At 42.6% G+C, this 15,804-nt stretch overlaps 1 protein-coding gene across 1 annotated transcript in view; it reads right to left on the reverse strand.

Annotated features, from left to right (window-relative positions):
* Positions 1-13,166: 13,166 nt before the first annotated feature.
* Positions 13,167-15,804, reverse strand: part of LOC101989346 (beta-galactosidase-1-like protein 2) — a 65,771-nt gene continuing 63,133 nt past the window's right edge. The window contains 5 exon segments of the mRNA XM_013346138.2: positions 13,167-13,445; positions 14,123-14,186; positions 14,296-14,412; positions 15,096-15,216; positions 15,655-15,742. Of these exon segments, the coding sequence (XP_013201592.2) occupies positions 13,438-13,445; positions 14,123-14,186; positions 14,296-14,412; positions 15,096-15,216; positions 15,655-15,742 (398 nt within the window). The 3' untranslated portion in view covers positions 13,167-13,437.

Raw genomic sequence — 15,804 nt, forward strand, 5'->3', positions numbered from 1 at the left:
TAATTCTGATAGGTTCACTTTTATATGTTACTCAACCTTTGTCCTTTGCAGCTCTTAATATTCTTTTTTTTATTCTGTATGTTTTGCCCTCTGATTATTATATGGCAAGGGGATTTTTTTTTTATCTAGTCTATGTGGTGTTCTGTAAGCTTCTCGTACCTTCATAGGAATATTCTTTTTCAGGTTGGGAAAGTTTTTTTTTTCTATAATTTTCTTGAATATATTTTCTGTACCTTTGAGCTGGAGTTCTTCTCCTTCTTCTACCCCTATTACACTTAGGTTTTATCTTTTCATGGTGTCCCAGATTTCTTGAATTTTTTTTTTTGTTGTTGTTTTTTGAGACAGGGTTTCTCTGTAGCTTTGCAGCCTGTCCTGGAACTCCCTTTGTAGACCAGACTGGCCTCGAACTCACAGAGATCCGCCTGCCTCTGCCTCCCAAGTGCTGGGATTAAAGGCGTGCACCACCACCACCCAGCTTCTTGAATATTTTGTGTTAAGAATTTGTTGGATTTAATGTTTTCTTTGACCAATGAGTCTGTTTCCTCTATAGTATCTTCAGTGCCTGAGATTCTTTCTTCTCTTATATTCTGTTGTTTATACTTGTCTCTGTAGTTTCTGTTCATTTACCCAGCTTTTCCATATCCAGAATTCCTTCTGTTGTTTTTTTTATTATTATTATTATTTCAGTCTTCAAGTCTTGAACAGTTTCCCTCACCTGTTTGAATGCTTTTCTTGGTTTTCTTGGGTTTCTTTGAGGGATTTATTAATTTCTTCCCATTTTTTGTTTGTCTTCTCATTGATTTCTTTAAGGGAGTTTTTCATTTCCTCTTAAAAGTCTCCATCATTTTCCTAAAGTTATGTTTAAAGTCATTTTCTTCAACTTCTTCTGGGTTAGGATGATCAAGTCTTCCTGTTGTATAGCTGCTGGGTTCTGTGTTACCATGTTGCTTTTTAGGATGTTGGAGGAATTCTTGCTTTGGACCTGCTCATCTCTTCCTTAAAATGAGGCCAGCAGTATCTTTGCATCTTGGTCCAGTCTTTGCAGTGGCTGTCTGAGTGTTTGGAAATTTTTCTTGGTCTGCTCTGTACTGTCGGCATCTGTCTCAGAAAGCCTTGGAGGTCTCAATAAGCCTTCTCTCTTGGTCTTCTCTCCTGGTTTGCTCTCTTGGTGCTCTCTCATAATCCCCTCAGTGTTGTAGCAAGCTCTTGGTCCCCTCAGTATTATAGCAAGCTCTTAGCTTTTAGGCAGGGTGTGGCTAGTAGCTTCGGTGTTTCTGTGAATGGGTTTGGATTTTGCAGGAGCCTAGCCACAGGAAACTCCCTGCTGGCTGGCTAGAAAAGCAGAGGGAGTTTGGAGAGGGGCCTGGGGTTTTCTCCCTCTGGGGAGGACCTAGAGAGTGGGGTGTCCTGCTAGGTGGCTGTTCTTAAGTCCCCTCAGTATTGGAGCTAGCTGTGTTTTAGAGTTCACTGAGGTTGCAGGAGGATAGGAAGGTTTGGGAGCAGGATGTGGCTAGTAGTTTGGGTGGTTTCTGGATGTGTTTGTATTTTGGGGGAGCCTGACTACAGGGAACTACTGGCTGGCTAGAAAAGCTGAGGGAGTTGGGGAAGGGTCCAGGGTTTTGTCCCACTGGGGAGGACCCAATGAGTCTGCCCTGTGGCTGTTCACTCACTTCTTATGTCCCCTCAGTATTGGAGAAAGCTGGTTTCAGAGTTCCTCTGAGGTTGCAGGAGGATGCTACCATGTCATATTAAAGTAACTTCGATAGACCCAATGCCCCTATTCTCACCCACCTACTACCCTTTGCCCCCCATTTTTAAAATAAACAAAAGGGCGAAATGTTGTTATTTCCATCACACCCAGAGCTCCACCACCACAACCACCAACTATCAACATTCAGGCAGAATGCTTTGTCACCCCAGGCATCAGCACTTCCTGATTGTACAGCTGCTTGTTCACCATCCCTGATCAAGCAAACTGCCTAGGAACACTGGAGCCTTACACCCCGTGTAATCTACACAGCATGGTCATGTAATCTATGCATGTTGTAGCTACGTTGAGCTCCTATGTACATGCCCTAGACGGCCTTTAGAAATAGGACATGCCCAATCCACCCTCTCTCTCACCACATTGCTTGCAGACAGGCCAGTGCACTACCCTCTTTTCCTCCCCTTGTTCTATTAATAAAATTTTTAAAGGGGGTTTTGTTGTGTGTCTGGTGGTCCTTTCTAGTGCCTGGTAATCAAATCAAACTGAACACTGGGAGCCTGTGGTTTTAAAATTACCCTTTTTTCTTCCCTCACTCCCAAATTCTAAAGTAAACTCTTGTGACTCTGTATTACCTAAACTTGGCTATGATCTTGAATCTTAAAAATCTTGATCTAGAATCTTGAAAAACTGGCTTTCCTGTCCAAACCCATACATTCTCCTAGACAGGTGTTTTAAATTATGAATGCCAAGAATAGTGATCTTAGCAAATATGCAAAAATGTTGTGCCTGAGTCCTCGGACCCCCAAGAAGACTAGCACGGAGCCACACTTCTGAATGCAAAAGCAAGGTTCCCTTTATTAAGTATGGGCTAGCACGGGTCCTCTGCCTCACAATCTGACACAGCAGATGGATGGAAAAGAACCCCGTCTACTATTGTAAGGGGTTTATAAAGACAAATGTTGTAATAGGAGTGGTGGGCTACGTTCCTGGCACCCAGCCGCCCGCACGGCTAGCTTTACTCGAAATAATTACACAGAAACTGTATTCTCTTAAACACTGCCTGGCCCATTAGTTCCAGCCTCTTATTGGCTAGCTCTTACATATTGATCTAACCCATTTCTAATATTCTGTGTAGCCCACAGGTGGCTTACCAGGGAAGATCTTAACCTGCATCTGTCTGGAGTGGGAGAATCATGGCGACTCACTGACTCGGCTTCTTTCTCCCAGCATTCTGTTCTGTTTACTCCGCCTACCTAATTTTCTGTTCTATTAAAGGGCCAAGGCAGTTTCTTTATTTAACCAATGAAATCAACACAAAACAGAAGACTCCCACATCAGACAAAAGCCACAAAACATTCCCAAGGTTATGGTCTCAAAATACAAAATTACGTATCCTATATCATAATTGGCCAAAGATTAGGTAAAGCTCATCTATTAGTTCCTAATAGGCTAGTATTATCTAAGGGGAATAGCACAACACCCCCCCTTACATCCTCCAGATATCTGCTGATCCTTTGCCAACAGAAGGGGTTGTTTGGAATATTACCCAGCTCGTAGGGCAAGTTAGGTGGTCAACATTCTCTGTATGACTAAGGATGGGGGAATGAGCTACAGTCAGCAACTTTGTATCTCTATTAGCTAAGACTTCCTCTAAAGAGGGATCCCACAGCCTTTAGCTTATCCTGGGCCAAATGGGTCCAGCACAGAAATGGAATCTTTTCTGGCCTTACACCACAGGTTTGTTACTCAGTTTTTTTTTTTTTCAGGGATTCTTGGGCCAAATTAAGTTTTACTCTATGCTATCTTAAGACTCCTTTGGTTACAGGCTTATCTGGGTGTAGAAGCAAGAGTCAATGTTACAGGAGTGTTGTTTTCAGTCATTAAGGAATTACTGTTCAATGTGAACCCATTCCCCAGTGTTACAGATGTTGCAGAGTGGGTGTGGGTTCATGTGGATCCACCGATCCAGGGGGGTTCAGTCTCAAAGGACTGAAGCACTTTCCTTTCACACAGGACATTTCTGTTTTTCTCCATATTTACAGTTAAGACTGTTGATTTCCATATACTCAAAAACCCTGAACAAAGCTTCCAAAAACACAGTGCCAAGTGCAAATTCTCCATTCATCAAGTACCACAGTTTTCTGGGTCTCCTGAATCCAGTTTTACAAAGGCTTTGTCTCCTTAGGAAAGTCAGACAAGATTCACATAGGGAGACAAAAGGTATCTGCTAAACAGAAGATGGATTAGAGCTGGGAGTGAGCACTCTGGAGCTAGGCTAGGAATGACCCAGTGGGGATGAATGCTAGGTGCTAACTCCCTGGCACCAGGCCAGGTGTAACCCAACAGGAATTCTGCCACATCCCAAAGGATCACAAATGGTCTGGTTTCTCTTGTATGTGTTAGAAAACCCCAATATCATTTGGTATAGAGTATCTCAGTGTGCCAGATGAATATCTCTTATATGCCACATAGTGGATGGATTCTCTGAGTTTCTTTCAAGCCAGGAATAGGGTGTGTTCTTCCGCTTTGACTCCTTATGGCTACTGCACACTGTGGTGTCAAATACTCCACTGGCGGTTAACCTAATCGATGTAATGGAATTTAGAATCACCTGTGAGATGCATCACCTGGCATACCAATGAGAGCATTTCTAGAAAGCTTTAATCCCAAATGTGAATGTTGTTAAAATTCCTTCTCAGAAGGAGACATAAGCAATGTCTACTCCTTCTCCTCAGGTCCTAATGCCAAATTGAGGCATGACTCTGCAAAAGTTTACTCTAAAGGAACCAAAGAGTATATTGGGCTTCTGTATAGAGCTTTGGTGAAGGGTTACTTATGGGATGTGGATGATCCCCTCCAACAGGATGTTCAGCAGGAATGAGATGCCCGTAGATCATAGATAAAACATCCTTCTCCTGTCTTCCTTAGCTTATATACTCTAGCCCCGCCCAAACGCCATGGGAAATTTTGCAGAGTTGCATATAACAGGTGGTAGAGAGCAGATGGACACTGAAAAAAGGGTCTTGTGACTCTCCCTTTCCCTCCATGAAGAGGCATAAACAGTCAACAAGCCTTATGCAAGAATTACAGATCAGCTCTCCAAGATAGCAGTTGCTTAACTTACTTAGAGCAGAGTGGCAATTGTCTCAGTTTCTTTTCCTGTTGCTATGACAAAATGCCCTGACAAAAGCAACTCTAGGAAAAGGCTCACAGTTCAGAGAGACATTTTATCATGGTAGGGAAGTCAAAGTATCAGCAGCTTGAAGCAGCTGGTCACATGTTATCTGCAACATATCATCTGGTTCTTCCATGCAGATCGGTTCTCTCACACTGGTAACAGCTGAACAACTGAGCAAACCTCTACCTGTAGGAGCCAGCCATGATGAGCTAAATATGAACAGATTACCCAAAAGTTCTTTACTTCCAACCACTATCACCTGCCAGTGTAGGAGCCGGCCACGATAAGCTAAACATGAACAGATCACCCAAAGGAAGTTCTTTACTTCCAACCATTATCATCTGCCAGAGTAGGACTCAGGCATCGATAAACTTAATAGTGGCCTGAGTCCCAGTAGTTTACCTTGAAGCAATACTTTGTTGCAGGAAGGACCATAAACTAAGATTACCTGAGCACCACCCAAGAACAGGCCAACTGCTGTAGACAGGATCACCTGCCAGCACACACTCACCTAGACAAATGTCAGCCAATCAGGGGTCCTGAGCCTCAGAAACCCCTCACCTCCACCTTTATTACTAAAAAAAACCAACTCTAAATGAGCCCAAGGCCCTCCGCTTATTCTAATACGTTGGACATGCGGAGAGACCAAGTTTGCAAACTTGCATAAAATAAAGGCTCTTTGCTTTTACATTCGAGACTCGGTCTCCTTGTTGGCTTTTAGGGAACTTCACGGATTTGTGCATAACACTGCCTACCCTCACCTCAAATTTATGATCTCTCAGCATCATGAGTCTGGAGATGAAGCACATCTTCACCCCACCCCCACCCCACTTTTTGAAAGGCTGTTCTCATATTGTGGAAACTTAAGTATCTTCTCCTTTACATGAATTTCTTCATGGTAACTTCCATGAGAATTCTGAAACAACTTTTTTCCCACAGTGAAAACAGGAGCCAGGTTTTCTGTCTGGATTCCCATGTGTTTATTGAGATTTGTTTAGGACTGAGTCTTTTCCCACAGGGTTTGCAGCCAAAAGGTTTCTCGCCAGTGTGAGTCCTTTGGTAGGAATTAAGATAAGAATTTTCATGACACTGTTTCCTGCACAGTGGACATACAGAGCACCTCTTTGTCTTCTGATCTCAAGTATGAACAGTGATTGACAACCTCTTAAGTTTGAGAGGGCCTCTAGTGGACCACCATTTTAGTAGCAGCTAAGACTCCTAAGTTTCCTTTGCACTGTAATATGTGAGTTCATACATCCTTCTTGGCAACCTGGAAGCTGCTCAGAGACCATGCAGCAGTCCATCACAGGGGCCTCTGTGACGTCTTCCTTTACAATCATCTTTCTGGAACTCTTTGCCCCTCTTCTCTCATAAACCAGCAACATCATCCTCCGACATGACATTATTTTTTGTCTCTGAATTGGGATATTGAGCAGGTTTTATGTGCACACATCCCTAAGGACCATTAGTGTCTCTGAGTCAGCTTTAAAGACGGCGATGCTACCTTGTTTCCACCAGCCTCCTAAAAGAACTAAAAAACGAGTTCACACTCTCCCAAAACACACTGAGACCTGGGCTGGGAAAGGTCCCAAATGCATGCAAGCCCTTGCCTTGTCCTTCCAAGTGTCCTTAAAGAATCCCAGACAGCAACCACTGGAACTGGCCACTTTGGAGGATCACATAGCACGTGGTGCTTGCTGGGAGAATATTCACCTCCACCTCTGAGAGGTCACAACCAGGGACCTACTTTCATTGAGAAAACCCGGGCTCCCTACTCAGTTAGAACACCTTGTGGGGGGGGGGAGGGGCAGGCAAGGCTGATAACTGGCTGGCAGAAGCTATTCAATCTCTCTCCTCTAGAGGCAAGAAGCAGGTCCTCCTGCTGGGCTGGTGCACACAAGAATGGCCCAAGATTTCTTTTTTTGTTTTCAATTTTAAAATTTCTACTTGGGAACAATCCTTTAATTTAGGACAAACTTCTCATTTAAAGTCCCTTTCAACCATGCATTTCCCTTATTTTCTTTTATCTTTATCCTTACTAGTTTTTTTTGTTTTTTTTCCCAACTTGACATAAAGTTATATGGGAAGAGGAACCTCAGTTGAGAAAATGTCTTTATTGGACTGCTTGTTGGCAAGCCTGTAGAGTAGTTTATTGATTAATGATTGACGTGGGAGGGCCAGGCCTACTGGGAGTGGTGTCACTCCTGTGCTCATAGTTCTGAATGGCATAAGACAGCAGGCTAAGCATGCAGTGAGCAGCCTTCTTCCATGGGTTCTGCTTCAGTCCTGCCACCAGATTCCTTGCCTTGAGTTTCTGCCCTGATTTCCCTTGATAATGGAGCAGGCTTTGGAGGTAAAGGCAAAGAAAACCCTTTCCTTCCCATGTTGATTTTGGTCATAGTGTCTTAGCTATAGAAACCCTAACTAAGACAACCATTTATTTACTTAGTTATTTTACTGGAAATATGCTTTATACAAATGGGTTTTCATGTTTTGTTTTTCATCTATATTCCTTTTTTGTCTTATTCTAATGTAGTGCATTGAAACCACAGGACTCTGTATCTGAAAAACAGGTAAAGACGTTTGATTTATTCATCTTTTCATTCTTCTAAGTTTTAAGTTAATCAATTTGTTACAAATTGAAATCCCACAGCTGATTCTATTTTGTAGGAATCAAGGGGAATGTTCTGAATGTCTTATGCTCAGGACTTCAAGGCCCAAGTACTCACTGTGCCCACAGGGAAACAGAGGAGCTAGAGCAAGATAAAAGGAAGCTTAATCAAAGAAAAGACCCCCTGATTCACAATATGACACCAGCAAATCCACCAATCTGGGACTCTCATTTCAGGAAGGACAGGTTCTTTGGGGCATCCTTCTGTCTGTCCATTTGTTCCTGACACCCATAGAAAGCTTCATAAGCTACAGATGGGACCTCAGACTCCATACACTCTGTGGCTGCCCTCTGCCTTCTTGATGTTAACAACTGGGATCTGAAAGAGGACCAGTAGGACTAGAGAAAAGGTACTAGGGATCGAACCTGGGATCGCTGGAAGAGTAGCGGGAGCTCTCAAACACTGAGCCATAACTCCGGGCCTCTTTAAATGCTACCTGTTTATTTTAAACAGCATTCATTGAAATATAAGATAAAATTTTATTAAGCTTCAAAATTTTATATGAGCTAAAGTGATACTGATAAATATTTTCTTCCAAAAAAGATTCTGAAAAAAAAATTTTTTATAGTCAATGGTAATAAATATAAAAGGAATGACATACAAATTCTTTGTTAATCAAAATAGCTCTAAATTGCATACATTAAATGTACTTTCATTAGTTTGATTTTTATATATTTCTTTTCCAAGAATTTTCTTTCTTTTAAAGATCTTACATTCTTGTTTCTTTATTTTTTAGATTGTAAAAATCTTCTGCCTCATAAAAACAACTTGGTATTGCCATAGAAACAGACACATGGAGAAATGGAATCGAATTGAAGACCCTGATACTAATCCATACACCCATAAACACCTGATTTTTGACAAAAAAAAAAATCCAAAATTGTGCAATTGAAAAAAGAAAGCATGTTTAACAAATGGTGCTGGCATGACTGGATGTCAACATGTAGAAAAATGCAAATAGATCCAAGTCTATCCCCATGCACAAAACTCAAGTCCAAATGGATCAAAGGCGTCATCATAAATCCAGTTACATTAACCTAACAGAAGAGAAAATAAGAAGTAGCCCTGAATTCATGGGCACAGGAGACCACTTCCTAAATATAACACAGTAGCACAGACTCTGAGAGTACAGTCAATAAGTGGGACCTCCTGAAACGTAGAAGCTTCTATAAGGCAACAAATATGGTCAATAAGACAAAACAATAGCCTACAAAATGGGAAAAAATCTTCACCAACCCTACATCTGGCAAATGGCTGATCTGCAAAAAATATAAAGAATTCAAGAAACTATGCCAAAATACCAAACAATTCAAATAAAAAATAGGGTAAAGATCTAAACAGAGAATTCTCAACGGAAGAAACTCATGAGGAATCACTCAACATCCTTAGCTATCAGGGAAATGAAAATCAAAATGACTCTGAGATACCATCTTCCACCTATCAAAATAACTAAGTTCAAAAATACTGAGGACAGCTTATGCTGGAGAGGATGTGGAGTAAGGGAAACACTTTCATTGCCGGCGGAAGTGCAAACTTGTACAGTCAATTTAGAAATCTATATGGCAGTTTCTCAAAAAATTGGGAATGAACCTACCTCAAGACCCAGCAATATCATTCTTGAGCATATACCCAGAGGATGCTCAATCATACCATAAGGACATTTTCTCAACTATGTTCATAACAGCATTATTTGTAATAGCCAGAACCTGAAAACAAACTATATGCCCATCAGCCAAAGAAAATGTGGTACATTTATATAATGAAGTATTGCTCAGTGGAAAAAACAAAAAACAAACAAAAAAATCCTGACATCTTGAAATTTGCAGGCCAATGGATGAAACTAGAAAGAACCATTCTGAGTGAAGTAACCCCCCAGACTCAGAAAGAAACGTGGTGTGTATTCACTCATTTGTGGATATTAGCTGTAACGCAAAGGAAAACCAGGCTACAATCCACAACTCCAGAAAAGCTAGGTCAAAAGAGGAGCCTAAGAGGAACACACATGGAGAACCCCAGAAAGGGGAAATAATTAATATACCCTGGGTACACTGGGAGGGGGTAGAATGGAAACATGAGGAACCAAGAAGGCCATTTGGGGGAGGGTGAGAACAATGAAAGAGATCTTGATAGAGGGAGCCATTATGGGGTTAGGGAGAAACCTGGTGCTAGAGAAATTCTCACAAATCCATAAGAATGACTCCAGCTAAGACTCCTAGCAATAGTGGAGAGGAGGTCTGAACAGGTCTTCCCTTTAGTCAGATTAGTGACTACCCTAATTGCCATCATAGAATCTATATCCAGTTACTGATGGAAACAGATGCCGTGACCCGCAGTCAAGCACTGGGCTGAGCTCCTGGAGTTCAGTTAAAGAGAAGGAAGAGGGATCATATCAACAAGGGGGGTGTCAAATGCATGATAGGAAGAAACCACAGAGATAGATGACCTGAGCTACTGGGAGCTCAGGGACTCCGGACTGACAGCTGGGAAACCTGAATGGGACCAAACGAGACCCTCTGAATGTGGGTTACAGTTATGCTACTTGATATGTTTCGGGGGGAGGCCCTGGTACCAGAACATATCCCAGGAGCATGAACTGGCTTAATGGAACCTATTCCCTATGGTGGGATACCTTACTAAGCCTTGATACAAGGGGGAGGGGCTTGGTCTTGCCTCACCTTAATATGCCAGCCTTGTTGACTTCCCAAGGGCAGTCTTACCCTTTCTGAGGAGCAGATAGGGTGTAGGAAGGGAGAAAGTGGGGTGAGAAGCAGGAGAAGTGAAGGGAGGGGGAACTAAGGTTGGTATAATACTTAAAAAAACTAACTTTTAAAAAAGATTCTATTATTATTATTACTTCTGTGTTTATTTTTATATGTTTGGGTGTCTTGGCTGCATTATATGTCTGTTTACCACATGTGTGTGGTGTCTATAGAAGCCAGAAGAGGGCATTGGATCTCCTAGAACTGGAGTTACAGTTGGCTGTTACCCACTGTGTGGATGCTGGGAATTCAGTCTAGGTCCTCTGGAATAGTGCCCAGTGATTTTAATTGCTTAAACATCTCTCCAACTACAGGAATGTTCTTAATGTATAACTGATAAATGTAACATTTTAAGACTCTGATATATGTAAAGTAGTATGTGGGAACCCACAGATGTGAGCCTACTCAACCTTGACTAGAGGTCAGAGAGTTCGAACTCAGTTTTGCTCTCTCAGTGATATCGACAACAGATGTGGTTACATGAGAAATTCTGTCCTGAGGTGTGGTTAATTAGTGTTTGGGTATATAGATGGATCTGCTCAACCTGGACCAAAGGTTGGACAGTTCAAGTCTATTCCTTATATCACTTTAATGAAGTCTGCGCATTCTCCCTCCCCTTTTGGAGTGATATAAGTGTGTAGAAAATAAATGAGGTGGATTCAGTGTTCACTGAGTGTCCCTCCTGAGTTGTTCTGTGTTTCTGTCACTTATTTCACTTATATCTCTGCTCCTTTTGCTTCATAATTCTAATCCTCACTCTCCTATCTTGGAACGTATGAATTTCTTAAGACTGGGTTTTGATAGATTGTGCTTAATGTGGGGCTTAGGATGCACAATGAATAACGCATGATGTGTTGCCAGCGGTACAGGAGAAAACATGCAGGACCCCGTGAAGTGAATATTACACTGCAGGTGTAGAGGTGAGAATTGAGCACTCAATAATAGACAATAATAGGCAATAATGGAGGAAAGGAGGGGAGGAGAAATCAGCAGAGGATATACATGGCATTTCTGGGAGATAAGAAAGAGGAGGACGAATCTAGGTATGCAGGAAAAGCCAGGGACATGGAGAGAATACAGGAGGTGAAAGATGGAAGAGAAGTAATGCCATGTGATAGAACGTAGATGAATAGAAATGAATTAATTTAACATTTAAGACTGGTTAGGAATAAGCCTAAGCTATAGGATGAGCTTTCATAATTAATAAGAAATCTCTATGTCATCATTTCGGAGCTGGCTGGTGAGACAGAAAAAGACTCATTACATATGGCATCCAATGCAGAGGTTTGAATGTCCAAACACAGGGCGTGAGAAAGCTAAGAGAAGTTCTAGACAAGGAGCCAGATGTGGATTCCTAGTCCTGCAGTCCCTCAGGCAGGCCAGGTAATACATATTATATACAAGATACAATAGTGTTAATTATCAGCTTAAGACATTCTATAGTCACTTGGGAGATGATTCTCTCGGCATGCCTTAGGAGGATTTTCTTGATGCTGCTGCTACTTGATGTGGGAAGACCCATCTTAACTGTGGAGCCCAGCATTCTCTGGGCACAAGGTTCTGAACTGCATACTGGGAGAAATGAGTCTGAGCACTAGCATGCACTCATTACACTCTGATTCTTGACTGTGGATACATTGTGGCAGCAACTTCCAGTTCCTGACACTTGGACATCTCCACCATAACAAATGCCAAAACAAACCCTTTCTTCATTAAGTTGCATTTGTCAGAGCAACACAAAAATACATTGAGGCACTGTGTCTTACTATAAACCTTGGATGGCCTGGTATTATAGGCATGAGCTACCACATGATGTTAACTCCTGGGCTAGCACAACCTGGTCTTCCCTGGCAGTCAGCCTAACTCAGCTACAGTGGTATAGGAAGGCATCCTGTATATGTGTTGCTTTTATTGGAATAAAGAGCTGCTTTTGACCAATGAGTTAACAGAATATAGCCAGACTGGAGGAGATATATATGTATATACAGAATCAGGGAGAAGCCATGTAGCTACCTGCAGTAGATAAATGCCACTGGCACAGCTGGAACCTTGCTAGTAGGCCACAGCCAGATGGCAATATGCAAACCAATAGAAATCGATTACTTTAAGATACAAGAGTTAGCCAGAAAATATGCTTAAGCTGTTAGCCAAACAGTATTGAAATGAATACAAATTTTTGTGTGATTATTTGGGTTCTGGGCAGCTGGGAACAAACAAGTGGCCTCCCCCAGGGCTACAGTCCACTGAGCCACTGAGGTCTAATTGGCATTTCTCTAGGCCTCCTCAATATTCCTTGGCACCATAGCAATTCATTTCTCAGGGGACCCTCTCTCAAGTTCCCCCTAGTCTGTCACCTAACTCAGGGTCTGTTCACACTACACTAAAATTCGTAGCAGTTATTTTAAAATGGGTCTTCGCTCTACAGCCTGAGCTCGGCCCCAAAGTTGGTTAACCCAGGAACTTGGACAATTCTCAGTGCCCTTGGATTCAGCTCAGATGAGTGGAAAATACCCCAGGAGGACCAAATGAATATCAGATAATCAACAGGGACTGTAAATCAGATGCCAAAGGTTTGGTGGATAAGTGCCTTTGACTGACAGAGCCTCCAAAGAAGGAAGAGTTTTATGTGGATACAGAAAAATGGTAGTATGGCATGACCACTAGGAAAATAAATTTAAAAAAACATCATTGCTGGATTTTACAAAAACCATATAATATACCTCTCTGTCATTGCCTGTAGTTTCTATTTCATTTGATTTCTTGAAAATATTCCCAGAGTTACCCTAGCAATATCAAGTATTCTGAACATCTTCTTGCTCTGTTTTTCCCAAAATTTTATTTGTCGGTAGAAGAAAATTTATAAAGAAACATGACAAAGGAAGTGGACACGGAAAGCCCGTTTTGTGTAAACATCAGCACAAATGAGCTAACAAGTCAAAAGTTAGGTTTGCTGTCAAAGGAGGAGACGGATGGTAGAACTGAGCCCGGCATGGGGTAGAAAGAGAAGCCAGGGTGGATGCAGAGACCCACCTAAGTGTCAGGACTCATGGGATACGCCCACCACCACGGTGGATGGGATTCAATTGTCTGTCCTCTGGATTATTTCACAATAGTTGAGACTCAAAATCCTGAAAAAGAAAATCTCATTAGCCTACTGTGTGCCACACACCCATCAGAAGAGGGTAGAACATTGACCTGTGGGGACAAGAAAGCTTGCTCAGGAGGTTTAAAGAATCCACTAAAGTTAGACATCTGATTCTACATAAGACTGTCTTGGGCTGGACCGTGAGTGCTTAGGAAAGCATTTGCATAGCATACACAAAGTCTCAAGCTTGATTGCTAGCCCTGGGGGAGGGTGGGTGTCAGAGGACACATGGATATCTGTCTCTTGCTACCAAAAAGGGTTCAAGGGAACCTGGGTACCCAAGAGACAACTGCCTTCTAGGACACTGCAACATGGTTGCAATATAATTGCTTCATGCATTCCTTGCCTTAAAAACTGGTTAAAGGGCACTAGAAAAGGATACCAGGGAGATAGCTAACATAGCAGCCTGAGAAAGAGCCATAGGGACAGAAGTGAAAGGCGCTAAGATGGCATCAAAAATGAAACTGGAATCCTGACAACATGGAAGGACTGTCAGAAAGAGAGACTGAGAGAGTCAGGATGAGGCTGATGGAGGAACAGGCAGGTTAAGTCATCTTAAAATGGGAGGGGTGAGTGGGACTGTGACAGCATAATAGAAAATCCATCTATTGCACAAGGGCTAAAGAGGGGCAGATGCTGAAATGACATAGACTGTCATACCAAGTTTAGCCTCTCTTGAGAAGTAGATCCTTATGCCTCCTTTCAACTCCTCGAACATCACGATCTGTACAAAGAAGTAAGCAAATCAGCCAGAAGATTCCAGCTCACCTTCTGAAGCAGAACAGCATTCAAAGAAAGGGGACTAGGAAGCAGGGGACATTGAGAGAAATCACCTCATTAATTCCAGGATGGAGCCAGACAGCAGGGACATAGAGGGTTTCCTGGGGACCGATATTCCAGTATCGTCCTAGGGTTTGTCCGTTGATGAATATGACACCCTTTCTCCAGCCCTGAACAAGATAGGGAGGTTTCAGATTCTAACTTCTACATGTAAAGATAGAAAATGAATAGACCTCTATCCCAATGGCACACTAAACCTTAGCATGGGCCAAGATAGACAAGCAGAGTAGTACGTGGGAGGGTGTGCAACATACGAGCTTGTGCCACAGCCCTGCCGTGGAGGTGGCTCAGCATCAGCCTCTAGGAAGATTCTAATTTCTATCTCATCTCCCCAGGGCTGGCCCATGCCATCAGAAGGGATGTCTTACAATCTAATTATCACCAAAACACATCAGGCTTTAAAAATATAGATCAAACTGTATAATAGCAGGAATGGTTGCCAACATGAATAGATGGCATGTCTTGGATGGTGAGCTCATGTCAGTGGTAGGGGTATCTACATCTGGGGTTATGTGTGAGAGCTACTGGGTCACACTCACTCAATCCCTGCTACACAGCTTGCACCAGCCAGTCTCACTGGCACTCTCTGCTCAGGCCTCTGCTGCATCTCTTCACTGTCCTTGTCCTAGCCTAAGGGTCCTTAAAGACTTCATCTTTTGAATGGCTATGACTTGCTGTGACTAGGGGGACCTTGGTTCCCTGTTGCACCACAAGGCTCATGTACTGGGGAGCTTTTCTGAGGTTCTTTAGTGCTGGGGCTGGGGCACAATAGCAGGAGAAAAGTGGCACCAACCTTTATTTTTATGAAGGTGCCCTGGGGAAGATCTCCAGCTCTCAAGTGACTCAGGAAAAAGGCCGGACCCTGAACATGGCTTGTAACTACTTTCCAGGAGTCAGGAAACCTCGGAAGTTTTCTATGGGGGATCAAGAACCAGTGAGATGTCATACGTTTGCTCCGATGTGCCACCTGTGACCTCTTCTAGAAGCCTGGATCCCACTCCCACTGTGGTAACTGCTATGTCCTTGGCATTCATGATACAGTAGGAATTAACCAGCAGACAAAGGGACAATCACTCCTCTTCTCCAAGGCATCTATGAAGCTTGGTATCATTTCATTAGTACTCTGCATCAGGTTTTATTTTTCTTTCTGGAAATCAAAGGCTTCATCTGCAGACCTCTGAGCATCCCTCCAGCTCTCCACATTAACCAATTTGAGGTATGTTTTATTTTATTTTCTTCATCTACAGTTCAGTGACTGAACTCAGGACCACACATTGCTGGGTAAAATGCGCTATCCCTGACCTATAAATCCACCCTGGCCACTTTCCATCAGCTGAAGTTAAGTCTCCTACCTATATATGAACATGGTTTTCATTTCCAGGCTGTAGATTCTAAATTGTCTCAGAGGAGTCTTGTCCAGATAGATGTCTCCAGTTAGACCTGTGGAACAGGAATGGAGGTGGGTGTGAAGGCGTTGAGCAGGGCAAAGATATGCACAGGCT

This window comes from Microtus ochrogaster, chromosome 5, assembly GCF_000317375.1.
Source record: "Microtus ochrogaster isolate Prairie Vole_2 chromosome 5, MicOch1.0, whole genome shotgun sequence".
In the NCBI taxonomy this organism is placed as follows: Eukaryota; Metazoa; Chordata; class Mammalia; order Rodentia; family Cricetidae; genus Microtus; species Microtus ochrogaster.